General features: G+C 34.9%; 1 protein-coding gene across 1 annotated transcript in view; it reads right to left on the bottom strand.

Moving 5' to 3' along the window:
- The window catches only part of MTTP (microsomal triglyceride transfer protein), a 52,832-nt gene that overhangs the window by 20,000 nt on the left and 15,216 nt on the right, over positions 1–17,616 (bottom strand). Inside the window, exons 5-12 of the mRNA XM_019757656.3 lie at positions 16,708–16,851; positions 10,856–10,963; positions 9,521–9,637; positions 8,989–9,128; positions 7,161–7,311; positions 4,900–5,057; positions 1,482–1,650; positions 495–602 (exon numbers count right to left, since the gene is read on the bottom strand). Coding sequence (XP_019613215.1) covers positions 495–602; positions 1,482–1,650; positions 4,900–5,057; positions 7,161–7,311; positions 8,989–9,128; positions 9,521–9,637; positions 10,856–10,963; positions 16,708–16,851 — 1,095 coding nt within the window. The remainder of the gene's footprint in view (positions 1–494; positions 603–1,481; positions 1,651–4,899; positions 5,058–7,160; positions 7,312–8,988; positions 9,129–9,520; positions 9,638–10,855; positions 10,964–16,707; positions 16,852–17,616) is intronic.

Raw genomic sequence — 17,616 nt, 5'->3', positions numbered from 1 at the left:
CTAAGTACTTAGAAATAAATAATTCCCACCATCAAAACTCAAAATTGCTAACCACAATTACTGCAAATAAAGTTCTCCTCTAGAAGGTAGCCCTAGAGTCTAATTATTTTTCTAAGAACAAGACTGTACCACACATACCATTCAAACTTAGTACAGAGTGGGAACTCAATAAATATATATTGATGGGGAATTAATGGACTATTCAGTTTTTAGCAAGTACTTATTGAATATTACCTATGTACAGGTACCATTTTAAGCAATTTGTGTTGAACTAAGAAAGATCCAATTCTACATGGAGTTTAGAGGGAGACAGTAAACAACAAACATAATAAATAGCTGAATTATAAAGTATGTCAGATGACAGTAATTGCTATGCAAATAGGGAAAATAGAGTAAAGTGGATTGGGAGTGCCAGTGGTGAGCAGCATTGTGAGTCTTAAATAGGATGGTCTGGAACCATATACTAATTAATATGACATTGGATTCACACTTACTTTGAGTTTGCAGCCTTCGTTCTGACACAGCTTCCTGACCAGGGCCCCACTGATGATCATAACGGTTTCTCTGATGTCATTGCTCCCAAAGGAACCTTTGAACTTACTCTATTAGCCAAACAGGGATAAAATAGGTTACCAAAACATTTAAACATTTCCAAACGACATTTTTAGTTAAGAAGCAAAGTAACCAGTGCCTGAGGAAATTGATGTTATGTTCCTAAACTTCAAACTCAGAATTTTACTTTGGAGACACTTACAAATTCAATATCTAACTTTGAAATGAAGAATTAATAGAATCTCCCCTTTCCAGATATTCTTAACATGGATCTATGAACTCCTTAGAGGTTTAGGGATTGCATTCACTGGGTCAGTAAACAACAACAACAAAAAAAAACTAAAATTTTACGTATGGGTGAAAAGGAGCTTCAATGTTATTATCAGATTTTCAAACAGGCCCATTTGCCTTCCAAAAAGATGATCCACATTTGACTAGATCATCAGTGGATAAATGCACTTTAAAAAACTTTTTGGATCCAAGAGAAGTCTAGCTTGTGCTCCCAATATAAATTTTTAAATATTGGAAGAACCGCATCTCTGCAACATACTGTGTATTAAATACCATGAAGATTTTTGAAGTCAAAGCAAATCTTTTAAAATCAATTTTTGAAGCACAACCAAGACTTCTCGCTTCTGAAATTTTGTCCTATGTCATATTATATGATAGGCGAACACAATCTTTAAATTTCCATAAAGTATAGTTTGTATTATTTAGAGGAATTGCAAAGAAAACACTATGTAAAATAATTTACTGTACAGTTAATGATTAATGGAAAGAAAATAGTTCAATAGAATTTTAATATGAATAATCAGAAGGCTCTAGTGCTCCTTTCATTTTGACACAAATAACTTTTAATTACTGCTTAGATTTTTAAGCGCTTTTTAGCAGCTGAGAGCCTTTATTTTCACAGTATCCATTTGACTTACAATGAGGGCTCTCAGGAGTTCTTCATCCGGATGGGAGGCAAATCCACAGGCATAGAGAAACCTCTCCTGGAGGATAATGTTACTGTCACTTTTGAAATCCAGAAAGTCCAAAATAGCATCTAATGAGTCTGGGGTCTGAGCAGACGTGACAGCATCCACCAGCTGAGGCCTACAAAAAAGGCGTAGTCATGGATATCAATGTTTAGGGTGTTTTAAAAATTATTTTAAATTTCTACCACTTACAGAGTCTCCATTGGTTTGAGTTTCCTAAAGAAGTGAACATTTTTTCATTTGAACAACAACAAAAAAGAATGACTTCCTCAAAAAGACCTCCCCCATTTTATTTTAAACCTTTCCCTTAACTCCCCTGTCTTTCATTCACTGTATACTGAGAATATACAAACCAATTTTATTATATTAACCTAAGCCAAATATGACTTGGAGATTTGTAAGTTAAAATTATATAAATAAAAATATAAATTAGGTTCAAATTCTTTTCTATGTGAGTAATACATAAAAACTATTGTCCCCCAAAATTGACTCTCTTTCTCATTAGCTTTGCAAATATACACATTTTTCAAATGCCTAATTTGACTACAGCAATATTATTTAACGGAAAAATGGAAAATTCTCTTAACTTTAATTTACATCTTTGAAAAAAAATGTATCACGGTATAATTCAATGTTCAACCACATGATTCTGTATGAACAGAAGAGAATTCCTACAGGGAAGTTGGTTACATATTCTACTCATCAAGAATCTTTGATTGGTTGAGTCTAGGATGGCAAAATTTCTGAAATTAGTTGTAATACTAGTGACATTACTAGTGATATTTACATACTATGTATGTAAATATTTTATTCCACATAAATATAAACATACCATAGGTGTTTAGTGCTTTATACTTAGAAAAAGATATACTATATAATTTTGACCCTAACAAAAGCCCAGTGAATGAAGCAGAAACGGAGAGATACTTATTAAATGTCTATTGTACAAGCATTGCACTAGAAATTTTAGGTTTGCAACCTCTCTATGCTTTAATTTCTTCATCTGTAACATAGGGCTAAAAATAGTAGTTACCTTAGGATTTGGGGGAGGATTAAATTACACAATCTATGTAAAACACTGAGAGTAGTGCTTGGCACATCAGAAATGCTTTATAAATATATGTTGTCACTAATACAATCACTTCACTGAACATCTTTGTTAGTTTAATGCTAATACCCCTCCTTTCATATGAGGAAACAGACTCAGAGATACCAAGTCATTTGCTCAAGGTTCCAGAGCTGATAAGAGTATAGCTAGGATTGAAACTCAGGTTTTCCTCACTCTGGAGTCTATGGTCTTTTAATTATATCGATATTTCCCAATGTGTTTTCCATGCAACACTAGTCCTACAAAATGCTTTAAGAAAAGGTATTTTCAAGGTCATTTAAGTTTAGGAAATATTTAAGTAAATTTATACATAAAATTATCAAATTAAAGATGTTAACAATTTCTGCAGCAAAGAGAACTACCATGTTTCCCTGAAAATAAGACCTAGCTGGACAATCAGCTCTAATGCATTTTTTGGAGCAAAAATTAATATAAGACCCGGTCTTATTTTATATATTATACCCAGTATTGTATATTATATTATATTACATTATAGCCAGTATTATATTATTATATTACATTATATTATATTATATTATACCTAGTGTTATATTATAGAAAAATAAGAACGGGTCTTATATTAATTTTTGCTCCAAAAGACGCATTAGAGCTGATTGTCTGGCTAGGTCTTATTTTCGGGGAAACAGGGTCTTTGGCCTGGTTTCATCCAGTGTTTTTCAAACTCTTTGGCTCACAGAATCCTTTCCTACTGGCTTACTTGTTAATATTCTGCAAATTACAAGATCCATACAATAGACACTTTGGAAATGTTACATTCCATCACCCTGCTTTTCTTACAAGAAATAAAAGGAATTATTCTCTGTATCTTACAGTTGTTTAAAATGAGGCTCAGAGAGGGCTAAACGTAAATGACTTGCTTGAAGGTTATAGGCTATTTGAAGTCAGAATTGAAAACTAGGTCTTGATTTTAGTTCATTCTCATATTCTTTCCACTACACTATTATATGTGTGTTACACTGTGGTAGAATATTGTGTAAATAATCTGACTTAGGAAATAACACGAAGTCATCCAAATTATTGCTGCCTTAAGAGTTTTAGAATACAAATAAGGTTAAGTTTTAGTGTAACCCGTATTCTAAATTATAGTTAACTTTTGCACTTTTCTTGTAAGTATTTTTATCTTTGAAATAGATAAGTCACCCTACCAATCAATATATTTTAAAGTTCTATAATTAAAACAGAGTCTGAAAATTAATGATTGTGTATATCTTTTAACTTCTGGTTTAAATATTTATCTTTAAAGAGCAATCAACTTGTGGTTAATCATATGGAATTCCTATCAATGTTTTTAATGTCTTCAAGGCAAGTAAATAACATACAATCAAGAAGAAACAGACTTCTCAGGAAAACGGCTAAGTTCTCTTCTTGGGTAACTGAGTCCTTTGAACTCCATGACTGCTGCAGCTTCTGCTATGTGTGTGTGTGTGTGTGTGTGTGTGTGTGTGTGTGTGTGTAAATCCATCAATTGCCACTTTTGATTATGTTAATGGATGGTTTTCACTGTCAAATTAATTGAGCCATGTTCTATATCTTGAATTAGGATAATTAGTATCATATATCATATAGCTGAATTTGTATTTGTAGACAAATTCTTTATTACAGACCAAAAACCCTTGTAGTTACAAAGTAAATTTGAGAATTAAGTCAACTCTCTTAATCATGTAAAATGAATCACTCTTTCATCAAATATCTAAATAATGTACGGTTTTTTTCTCCAGATTTTTTTGGCTGTTTATCCCATTTCTCACTTTTCTGTATAAAACAAGGCTTTGATGGGGATGATCACTGAATCTTTAATAAGAGCACATTTTTCAGTTGAAAAAGTCATACACCTTTTTGTTTTTATAATCATCTCTGAAATCTTTTCAAGTGTAAATTAACAGCTCCGGGAACACAATTTCGAAACCAGTAAGACATCACGTGCACCATGGTATTATGATCAAGCCTGCCCTCCTCTATCTATGCACACATCTAGACCTGATTTAAACTCATAAACCCTCAAAAAAAATGTTCATTCTGAGTCACTGTTGAAAACTTGTTATTGCATTTCACCATTAAATCACTGCATTGCAGCATAACTGTTCAATGAAAAGGCAAAACAACAAAATAATTGATTTGGAGGTAGGGCAGTTGGTAAGAAGGAGGTTTTTCTTGCTTAATAAAAAAAAGTAAAATAAAATAAAATAACCCAGAAATGCTTTCCTACAGACAACCTCACACAACATTCAGGGAACTTACAGAATTTCCTTCTTTTCAGCCTTTAGGATTTGGAGGATCTCTTCTTTCGTCGCAGTCCTGAGGTGCTGAATGAAGGCTAGGAAGCTCCTGATAGCCTCAGCCTTGGAGAGATTGTCAGGCTCCAGGTGTTTTCTGATGGACTGCCAGTGCTCCGAGAGCTGCAAAACATAGCTGCAGGCTCATACACCATTCATCATTTTGAACATCCACACTTACAAGGGGTACTCTGCCCAGAAATAAGTTTTTCCTTGTATCTGACAAGCAAAAGAAGCTTCTGGTATCTTACCTCAATATACCTGATTCTCCCCTGCCCATATCACACTCCTGCGTCTCTCAGAGGCAAATTTAAGCCTGCTGACCTTGTGTAAGATTCTTCTGTAGAAGGACTATTTTTGTTTATTACTATTTAGCTCAAAGGATCTCAGGCATCTGGGCATATAGGTCATTCTATGGCTACACCAAGGGAATTATACCTGAGGCCAGGTTTTGACTGCCATAGTGAAATTGTGCAAACTTTTCATTAACAGCAGGATATTTTGGAGGGAAAAAAATTAGAACTGCTGAAGAATTGTGTCAGGTTTCTCATGTACCGGAAGTTCACAGAAAATAAGCTTTTGTAATAATTTGAGCTCCCTATTCTAGCTCTTTATTTTATTGTTTATATGAAATGCCATGTTTTACTTAACTGTCTGAACTGTTCATTATTTATGTTTATATTAAGTAGAATAGCATTTAGATAAGGTCATTCTCACATACACTATTGTTATGCTATTATGCTTTTAAAAATAGTTCTAATTAATGACATCATTTGGCTTTGAAATAAGCTAAAGAATTTATTTTTCATAGTTCACTACTTTTCCCCTGGTGTGAAGAACGTGTTAAATCCCATTAGCGACCTTCAGATCTGTAACTCTGGGATAATTAGCATGCTACCAGTTTTTTAATTATTCATTCCCTCTAATAAGCAATAGACATATTTTGTTCTTTTTCAAATCTCTTTTGCTTATCTAATTGTAAGAGGATATTGCAAAGAAAAATTCCAGCTGTACTTAGCTAAGGATTTACTGGGTCATTTCTGAGGTCAGAGAGCATATCAATGTGAAGTCAGATTTTTTTTTTCTTGAAGTTGTTGCAATAGTGACATTATAATGAAGTTGGAAAAGTAAATACTTCAAAGACATCAAACCTTCCTACAATAATGAAAAAATAGTTATCAAAAATCTTAGATGGCTCATAATGTTTGATAATATGGGTAGAGAAATTATAGTTCACAACATAAGAAAACATGATTGGTTTCATTAATCACTTTCCTAAATAATTTCCCTCTCATGTGACATAGAAAATGATACTGGAACGTTAAATGAGATAAAAGAAAAACAAATAAAAGAAAAAACAAAGATAGAGAGTGATGACTTTCTGTTTAATTTTGGTTTTCCCTTAATTCAATTTTGGTATATTTGAAAAACTAGTATGGAATTAGTGTCTTGTACTTTAAGCAAATTATTGTATTAGTTCTTGATGATTCCACTTTTATAAACATTGATAATATCCAAGGGAAGAGCATTTACTGGTAGCTACAAAAAGGGCATGAAACCAAGGGTCTGCTCTCCTGACAAGAGGTTAAATATTAGGAAATACTGGACCTTAGAGTCATTTCTGTGGCCATATGTCACAACTAATTCATGCAATAAGTGAAATTTCTCTTAGTTGGGTTAAAAAGGTTACAATATGATCTACTCTTTGCTTTTGGGATGTGCTATCTCATTTCTGGCTATAATTGCAGGGAAGGTTGGGCTGGGGTAAGGAAGTGTTCCCTAATCTAGCCAAAGAGCTGGTATCCTTTTTTAGTCCTCACAGCAATACTCAGAACGCTGGGCTCAGTAATGCATTTCTCCTGTGGACATATTGCTCCTAAGCGGCAGAACTTGCAGGATTCAGACCCTTGTGCACACTCTTGATACCATGTGCTTCCCCCAATGTCATCAGGCCCTTATTTCCCCTGTATTCTGGGTGATACTTTTAAGAAGCGGCCCTTAAGTCATATCATTTTTTTATTTGAGATGAGTGGACGGTAATTATTTGTTAATTACTGTGTTATGCATCATCTCGGGTGCATATATTAGGCTACTGTCACTAAAATTCATTGGTGGCTGGTAGTTCACAAAATTAACTGAAGTTTCCATTGGAGACAAAAGGAAAATAGAATTTTAAGCCATGATTGTTCCCATAATTGGCCACACAACACAATTGTTCACACTTACAGAAGAGCACCCTTTACACTCGCTCTGGAAGACCTGCCCCACAATGGGAAGGGCCTCGTACTTTGAATCAACTGCTTTAATTACGGTGGCAACTTGCTTTCCAGGTATCAGTCTTGGGCCTGCTTCAGTGGTCTTCAGCTCTAGTTTCTGTCTGTATAATCAAGGAAGAGAAATATCACATGAGCAGCATTCTATTGAGTGAAGAAGCTACTAATTGCTTTTTTTTTCAAACAAGATACTAATTTATTCAAGTTGTTTAAGTCTCTCATGTCTTTCAAGCTATGACATCTCCAGCAGTAACAGAAACCTCAAGACAATTATGACATCTTTCTAGAGCAGAATGTTATTTAATGATTGAAAATTTAACTCTGGATTTTCAAAATATAATGACGAGAGAATTCAGGGAAGCCAATTTGCCTAGATGCTGAACAAGATATGTAATGTCACCTCTTTTGAATTTAGCCCAGCTTCCTGAAAATGATATCTTCAATGCAACCATACTCATATGTTATTTATTAACTAAGACAATTAGGAAATCTTATTTGCCAAAAATAGCCTCACTAATATTTTTGTCTTATATGCTCTTTTAGAACTTTGTCTCTTTCCCATCAAGAAATAAGAGGCTACATCCCTCTACTTGAGACTGGGCAGAACTCTGTGACTGTCCCAACTAATAGATGAATTGACACTATGTGACTGGTAAGGCTAAGTCATAAAAGAGAATTCAGCTTTTGTCAGGCGTGCTAGAAGCACATGTACCTTTGGAGACCTGAGCTGCCAGGTAAGAAACACCACGTGGAGATAAACAGAAATGCATGAAGAGCTTCAATAATTTGTGTCTTCCCAACCCAGACACCAGAGAAATGAGAGAGCATCCTTTGAACCAGCTCTGGTCAGTGACTATCTGCAACTGTATAACAGACACCAAGCAAGGCTTGTCTAGGAGGCCAGGGCAAGCCCCAGAATTATGGGAGAGAATAATAAAACGAATGTTGCTTTTTCCACTACTAAATTTGGAGTGGTTTGTTATAGAGCAATGGAAACCTAATAGACCTGATAAGTAATTTAAAATATTAATTTATATGAAAATATATGAAAACCATAGAATACAAAATTCTACCCCAGAGAGACTTCAATACAATTTCAAGAATTTATGGTGTAAGGCACTTCTCCCAGGTTTTACATTCATTCCCCTCTGACATGAGGGCTACTTCAGAGGAAATATTGAGAAGCAATGGCTTAAGATATAACACATTTAAGACTAGAAAATGTTCTTCTAAATTAAAATCTGAAAATAACACATACTCTTAGATTTAAAATTCCAGTTCTTAAGCCTGTGAGAACTATTCTGACCAGAGAACTTTTCTCAAATTGAAATAACAAGCTTGAATATGTAAGTACTATAAATCACGTCAAAAATTCTGTCACACATTTTACTATGAAACTTTGTATGTGTGTATTAACAACAACAAAAAAATCCTGAAGAGAGAACATCCAAATGCCACCACTTTTAACCCTAACATTGAAAACATTTGACAGAGAAATTAGAAAATAAAATAGAATGAATCAAGTAGATTGTCTTTTTAAAATTTAAATTCTATTCAGTGAACAATTAATTTTTAATGAAATTCTATTAAAAAAACATTAAGTATTTACTATATGCCATAATTGTTGTAGATAATGTGAAAAATAAAAGATGAGCAAGATATAATCATTGCTTTCAAGGAGCTCACAGTCAAAATGAGGAAGCACTATATACATTTAAAAACCAAGTATAAAAATATATTAAAGAAGAGTAAAGAAAATTAAAATTTCAGCATTGTCTTACTTTGATACTATTTTGCCTGCAATGGTTTGTAGAAAATTCAGCCCAAAAGCGTGTATCTCTTCTGCCAGCACAGCTATAACAAAGCTATCTTCTATCTTATAGGTAGTGACAGACGTGGCTTTTGAGGTGACACCCAAGACCTAAATAAGTAAGTAAGTAAGTAAGTAAGTAAGTAAGTAAGTAAATAAATAAATAAATAAATAAATAAATAAATAAATAAATAAATGAAGTTGTAAAATATAATCAGCTTTTTATGTTTGGATTAAGTCAAATACTAAATTATCTTTTAATTTTTTTTTTTTTTTATCTTTTAATTTTCAAAGGTGCTTCCCCTTTACACTCTCCCCCACCATTCAAACTTATAACATACTAAAATGAGCCTATTCGTTTGATATTATGTGAAACTATACCCTAAACTAAAAATTACAAATGTTCCCAAATGATATCATTACCTTATTCTTCTATTATTTTAAATTAATTTCTACAAAATGCAATCATTTGGATGCTTCGAAGAAATGGTTATCAATCATACCTGATTTCGGGTTGTAAATCCAGGCCTTTCTATTTTGCATGAATCCAAGGCCTTAGTTTTGGTCACTTTGTCTTGATGAGCCTGGTAGGTTACTTTACAATCCCCAGAGATGTCTACCTAAAAATAAAAGTCAAGGTATAATTTTGGGGATTCTCACATGGACCATGTGAATTCCAGTGGGAATTGGCTTGAAAATCTCGGTCCCTAATATGTCACGGGGGGGGGGGGGGGGGGGCTGCTTTTTTGTCCAGGCTGACAAGATAGGAAGACAGAAAGAACTCAGTGTTTCCTGCAGCATGTGGGTTCTTTTCCATCCTCTGGCTGAGTCTTACTAGTGCCTTCTTATTGCCCAGGGAATAATAAAGGATTTTCTACTTCTCTCTAATGTCTAATAAGAATTGGACAAATAGTCTGGTCCCAATCAAAACCTCTGGTAAATGGGTAATTATGTGGCAAGAGGAGTTGACTTTTAATGTTATACCTACGCTATGTGTGTGAGAGTGTGTGTCAGTGTGTACATGTGTGTGCACTTTGACTAGCTGAGTATAACTAGAAATCTTTAAAAATATGTTGGATTAATTCAATTTATTATAAGTCACATCAGCAAATGGAGTGTACGCAGGTGTATCCCAATACAGACTGTTTAGCTTCTCTAAACCTTCCCGCTAGACTCTGCCAGCACCACACCCAGCCTTCATTGTAGCAAGCTAACTAACATTTCCTTGGCTAGGCCCTCTATCAGATTTTCCTCACCCATTCCTGGGCTGTCTGAATTCAGATTCAGCTCTGCTTTTGATTCCAGGTGTGGTACTGGGGGAACCACTGAACTTCTCTAGTTTAACCTCAGTTTCTTTGTAAAATGATGAGGATTGGCATAGACCAATGGGTCCCCAAACTGGCAATGCATCCAAATTGTCTGAGAAAATTTAAAATACAGATGCTCAGGTCCTCCTTAATCTATTCAGTCAGAAGCTCTGCAGTGAATCCTGGGAATCTATATTTTTAATACTCTCCCCATGGGATAGGGATGCACAGTGATGCCACTAAAACTCTCCCCAAGGTTTTCTGCACCTCTATCCTTCAGTCGTTCTATAGGTCTTCTTAGTATAACTGAGTCGAACTCTCTTTACCCTGTATCTGAGTACACATTGGTGTAAATGACATATGTAAATAAGACTTTACTTACATTACAAAAGGTAAGACCCAACTTACCTTTTCTGATCATTATCATTGTAGTAACATTTTACTGACTTTCTGCAAGTAGAAATCCATACGAACAATTTTGGTAACTCTATTGACAAATAAGACTCTGGATTTTTAATATTAGTTAAGTACCTCATTGGTGGTTCCAGAGCTTAACTGCATCTGAAATAGGCTAGCCAGGCCTCTCTTGAGATTTTCTATGGCAACTGGCTCATTTTGATATGAGTAGAAGTTTTTGACCTAAGGGGGAAAAAAAAGACAAACATAAATGAAGCAAAAATGCATCGCTTATCATCTTTGGTTAAATAAGCGGCAGGAAAGGTCAGATTCTTACCCCTACCAATTCTGGGAGAAAGGGATTTGTTACTCCAAAGCTGGGATATCTTTTGTTGTGAAAAGAAGCTATTTAAATTTCTATGCATAAGAAGCTGGACCATCAGAATATGAAATTTTGGGAGACTGACAATGAAGGTTCTGAACATGATGGGCATAACATACGGAAGGAAAGAGAACACTGGTTTAGGCTGGGATTTCTGTGAAAACAAGGATTGCCCAAGGAAGAGAAATCAGGAACAGTCTCTTTGAACATGTCAATATGTTCTCTACCTGTAACTCTGCTTGAAACAAAAACTAACCAGCGGTTAAAATAACAGCAGAGAAATAGGGTTTTGGAAGAGCATAGCAATCACCACTCTGGACACTGCTAAGATAACATAGCCACAAAGGGCCATGATAAGGACCCAGGCATGGCCATAATGCCCATGGAAAAAATTCCACATTGGACTTTCTGTGGCCCTCCAGAGCATTCACATTGGCCTTAGATCTGAGGAGATAGTGAAAGTTGGAAGATTTCAGGTGGAGATTGCTACCATTGCACGGCCTGCTCCAGGGACTGCTTTGAGTTGCCCGTTAGAAGGCAGGAAAAAGAGGTTGGAATGAGGAGGGTGACTGCAGTAGTAACTGGCATATCATGGTTTTATTTCAACCTTGATATTATAGGCACAGGGGTAATTTAGCTCATGTTTAAGAAACAAGGATAAAAATACAAAGAGAATTTTCTGGAAAGCAGTCTGTCATTTTTCACCCTATATTAACTCCAAACACATCACACGATTTAGAAATAGGGGATGGATGGAGCTTCTCTAAAAATTCCCAAGGTCTATGGTAATTATAGCTGAGCACTTCTACCAGAAATATCCTGAATGCCTTCCTATTTTTCTTGAAAGCCAACCACAACTTCTCAAGTAAAACAGAAAGTTCATTAATTACGCAATGAATTCAATTAATACCAATCTGAACAATTCATCCTACGTGGAAACTCTCTCATACCCTTAGAAAAAGAGAATATTTTTCCTAAATATTCCAAACGTCTCAAATCCCTGTTTTTATTTTCCACATATACTCTGCCTAGTGACAGATTTACTAGGTACTTTATCCAGCGACAATCAATTTTAGTCATGATACTGGACAAATCTATAAATGTTGGAACTGTGCTTGTCCAGGTTAAAAAGGAATTGGAATTGTGACCTCAGCATCTGAAAATCCATGGTATCTTCCTCAAACAAATCACTGACAATGTCTCAGATCCAAAGCTGAGTTTTGTAAACTGGGTCTTCTTACTTTTTAGGAATTACAGTGTAACTTCCTTTTCAAATATTTGGGAGTATGATATTTCCAGATATCATGACTATTAGAGGTTCATAACTGGATCGCTTGCACCCAAGTACAGTCAGAAGGGCTCACTCAGTGGCAATGCTCACATGCCTATGGACTGTGACGATGTTAGCCTGAGTCTTAATTACTTTAGAAAGCAAGAACAGCCATCAAGTGAAAATACTTGTACCATCACCGGTATTCTCACTTTCCTTCTAGGCTACAAAATGTGCCTGAACTCTTTATAAAGTTTGATCTAAAATGTCAGGAAACCTAGTTCTCAGATTTCATCCTTGGACTATGCATAAGACTAAGTACTTTTCTATTTCTGGCCCATTTCCATGGATCTAATTTTGATATTGACCACTAGGTCACTAAGAAAATGGTGTTAGAGACATTTTTTTTTTCCTGGCAGGCTAAACAATGTAAACTGTGAGACATAAAGAAAATTTCTTTTTCATTCTTTCTATTAGTTTTTATGATTACCCTAGAACTACAAAACTGGACAACTCTCTTTTTCCTTGATTGCTACCTTCCCTTTGTATGACTGGTACCTTTGGGGCATAAATTCTGTCCCCTTAGCGCAGACCACTGAGATCCAAAGTGAAGACAGCACTGGTATCCAAATTAGCTAAGTTGCAAAACTGTTAGAATTGAGCAGGTCTTCAATAATGAAAAAAAAATAATACAGTCAGAACTTTGCAGTTCAATCCATGTGCTGTCACAGCAGTAATCTTAAATTCATTATTTCACAACAGGAACTGAGTAAGTTTTATTATATTCAGGCTATAAAACTGATTTCTTCATTCAGTTTGAAATGAGTTCTGAATATCTGAGAGCACAGGACTCTTATCTAAATTCATAGTCGCCAGAGCTTCCAGAGAGAGGCAGTGGCACAACCTAGTTACAAACTCAGACTTTAACCCACGGAAACCAAACATAGAGAGAGATGGGTGAGTTGTGGGGAAAAAGATGAAGTGCCTCTTCCAGCCAAATTTTGAAGGTCCATTTCCCTTTGTAATCAGTAGGGATTATCCATATTTTTTCCTTAGGGAGAAAATGGTTCTATACAATTCCCTTAATTTACACATTCTTTAAGAATAAGAGAAAGCAAAATTCCATCAACTGGACAAACCACAAAATTAAACAAGAAGGATCCCAGTAAACAGAGATTAGTCATTTTATTTGGTCTACTCAGCTGGAGTTATGTCTCTAAACGTGTCTGTGATATGTATCTAAGACAGAACAGAGCTAGGAAATGGCACCCTGGAAAACAGACAAGTGAAAAAATATATGAAAAACTACATTTTCAAGGTGTCACATTTATTTTGGAGGTTCAGTGTGTGTGTACAGAAGCCACACTGCCAGATTCAGAAAGCAAATCAATGGCTAGAAATAACAAAATAAAAGGCTGACTCAGCAGCCACATGGTCTATTTAATCAATACTAACAGTGAAAACCAGAAATGGAAATCTGGTAAATATCCAGTTAACTGGATTAGCATTTCATGCCGAGAAAGAATTCCTGCTATAACTTGAGGCATCTTTTGGTTGTCAGTGTTAATCAACTTAACCAGAAAACTGTCATGTTTACAACTTCATTTACGATTTGTAGACAAAACTAGAGTCATGTCCAAATACACACAGAGGAGATGAGAGGGTAGGGAAAAAAGATGTATCTACGTATTTTAATGGGCTCTCGTTTGTAGTGTAAATATAGGAGCTTAAAACAGGGGCTCAGGAAAGACAAAAAATACGTGTTGATGAACATCCTTGAAATCAAAGAAATTTCAGGCCGTAAAACTTAATTTGAGCCTTGGGTAGAAAACGTTCTTCAAGGAAACTGTTGATCAGCAGCAGTTCAGTGTTTCCTTTCATAATCTCTCTCGTAGTAAGCTGAAGTGGGAGTTTAAATAATGATCTTTCTGAGAGTCATGTAGCTCTCAGTGATTTTACATAGTTTCTTAGTCCTCAGGGACATGTTTTTTCCAAAGTACTTTATCGTATCATTGAAAGATAGTAGTACGATGCACTTTAACCTGTGGCTATAATAAATTACCACAAGTCATAGCTCCTGTATAATTGGCATATTGGAGTCACTGAAATAATGATGTGGCAGCTCCAACCCAGCCTTTGAACAGTGAGGACACTGAGTCATTTGTGTGTGTGTAACAAAAGACTTTGTACTCAACTGCTATCCAAGGGGCTATAAAATGATTGGTTGTCATTAAGACTATAAATGCAATTAATAATTTATGGGCTCGAGTATTTTGCCACATTGGAAGGCCAGAGAAGGAAATAATAGTATTTGGTGTTGTTAACAAAGCTGTGCCATATGAAAATCAAGTGAGTTAACAGATATGGTGAAGAATAATATAGGAACATTATAAGTCAACCAAAGAGGTAGCATTTTCCCAAACACTTTCCAGCTAGAAGATAGTATAACATAGTGGTTTCCAGCATAGATTCTAAATTTAGACCCTCTGTTCTAAATCTCAGTTCTACCACTTGCCAGTTGTTTGACCCTAGGCAAGTTTCTTTACTTCTCTTAACTTTGGTTTCCTCATCTGTTAAAGAGGATGATAAAGCAGCAACTGCTTCCTATGCCTATACGGAGGATAAAAGAGATAATTCATGGAATGTCTTCAGTCAGTCCAGGAATTGAGTGCTCTACATTTTAGTTATTATGAAGCAAACAGTAAAGTTAGCAAAGCCTTTCTCAAAGTCCAACTCATTTTACCTCCATATAACTTATTTGTTCATTCCTTTAGTTTACAAACATTTACTGCCTTCCCACTATGAACAAGGTGCTGAATATATAAAGACAAAATTGTTGCCCATGAGAAGTCTACTCTGACTGTGAATGGCAGAGAAATAAAGAGAGGATTACAGTACACTGTGATAAGTGCTTAGATAGAAACAAGCCCAGGGGAGTACAGGGTTTGAGAGAATGTTGGGAAAAGTTCCCTGCGACACCAAGTCAGTCCGTGCAAGGCATCGTTCTGGGTGTTGTGGGGAGGAAGACAGTGGAAGGGCATGAAGGTGAGTGGAGGGCTGGAATATAACAAGAAATGGGAATTTTCTCTACTGAAACCATAATCTAGCAATGAACACAAATGATCAAAAGGAAAGTGACAGGACCATGAATAAACTACAAAGTGCAAGAGGGTTCTAAAGAGGACTGGTTATTTCCGACTGGCTAGAAGAGTGTGAACTTCCTGGAAGAAAGGTCCTGCGGGCAAAACCTGAAGCGTGGTAAGCATTTTGACAAGTGGAAAGAGAAGCATTTTTGAAATGGTAATTTCATATTTGGTTGTAGGATAGGTGGCCACACAATAATCCTTCGTGTGAGTCCCTTTGTAGTACTTTATGTAAAATCGTGCATCATGATGAGAAGTATATTATATGTCTGAAATTTATATTTTAAAGTATTTGTTTTCAGCTTTATTTTGGATCTAGAAATTCTGAATCTAGAGAAATTTTAGAGACATGTAGAGTTTTAACTATAAGAGTCCCTTTCTATTTTTCTACTTTAGTTCCTAAAATTGACTTTTCATCTTTACTAACGCATTTTTAAGCATATCAATGTAACACCTATACTTTTTATAAACCCACATATGTGATGCCTAATTCATTGATCACAACTGCTTCTCAATTCCAAACATATTTAGACCATTTTAATAGACTAAAATCAAACTATAAGTAATGTACACTTACAGAATTTTCTGAGCTAATTTTCAAATGACTATAGCATTCATTCATTACCTTAATATATAAAATGCTTTTCAAAGTCATACTTTTAAAATAATCTCTCAACGCTTTTTTAAAAAATCAACTCTACCTTAGAAATGCCATATCCTTTCAAAATCTTCAGTTTTGTACTCTAGCCAGATATTGATATTCCTCTAACAAGTTTATATCACTTTTAACATCACTTATCTAAGTTAGATAATTTAATTCTCATAATTTGTCTACTTTCCTGAATTTATCCAATCATCTGTGATGAAATTTTGTTACAATATCTTTCTAATCCTTTCTAATGTAATAAGAATGACACTTTTAATAATCTCTCTTATCAATAAAGAAATACTTGGTTCTATTATAAAGAATTTCATAAAAATAGGAAACATAGACGGCTAGAAAATTAAGTGAATTGAATGCCTTGATTTACTTTTGAAAAAATTAGAATCTCTATTTATTTAATTCTTGAAAATAATTTTATTTACCATGAAAGTAGCGACAGCATAATCACCTGAAAATAATTTCTCCTGAAGGAAAGAAAATTATGAAATTGGAGAAAAGAAGATGTGGGACCCCCAAAGTCACTTTTACCTTTCCATGGACTAGATGAAGGAGCATAGGTCTTTGTAAAGCTTCCAGGTTTTCTTTTCTTATGATTTTGGATGGATTTTTTCCTTTGAAAATGCTCTTATCTCCCCTCTTCTGATTCACATTTTCGACATTTACATCCTGTATCTGGAATCATGGAGAGAAACATATTAGAAAATCTTTCTATATCATCAGAGTCTCTTAGAAAATAAAATGGTAAAGCAATGAACAGGGTTGGCCATAATTTCTTCTGTTGTTTTTCAATTCATGACTAAGAGGGTCTAGCCATCAACTTTAAAAGAATGGAGAAGGTATTCAAAAATTAGCTTTTTGAATTATGCAAAAATACTGATACTAAAAGAAATACGTGACTTCAAGTTTGTAATAATTGTGACTAGAAGATGGCTCTTTTATGCCATTGTCACATTTCTCATTCATTTTGAACTGTTGCTATTTGCCTGATATATTCACTCTCTGTACCATTTGTTGGAAAGAAATCCTGACCCGTTGTACTTCATCTGTATATATGAAGTTAAACATGAACAATCTGATTATTGAACAAGGAGGTACAGAATGTTTTCTGCGGAATACTGTTCTATTGAGAAATGGCTCAGAGAGGTAGATGAAGTTTTGATCCAACTTGGAAAATATAACAGCTGTTAAGAGACATCCAAAGAAGCAAAGATCACTTGTTAAATGTATTGCAAAGACACCTCATTATAAAATATAACAGCAACTACTTCTCAGTTACAATGAAGTAAATTTTGGTCCTGTATACTTATTTCACACGAACATGTAGAGGAATAACTGACTTTACTAAAGAAATCTATTGCTTTTGGGTCATTGAAAAGCAAATATGGAATCATCATATAGTAAAAGTGGTTGAGATCCCAAAGGCATTTGACCTCCTTT

Source organism: Rhinolophus sinicus, chromosome 1, assembly GCF_057876585.1.
Source record: "Rhinolophus sinicus isolate RSI-liver-muscle chromosome 1, RSI-T2T, whole genome shotgun sequence".
Taxonomy (NCBI): Eukaryota; Metazoa; Chordata; class Mammalia; order Chiroptera; family Rhinolophidae; genus Rhinolophus; species Rhinolophus sinicus.
This window is presented reverse-complemented; position numbering and strand designations above follow the sequence as displayed.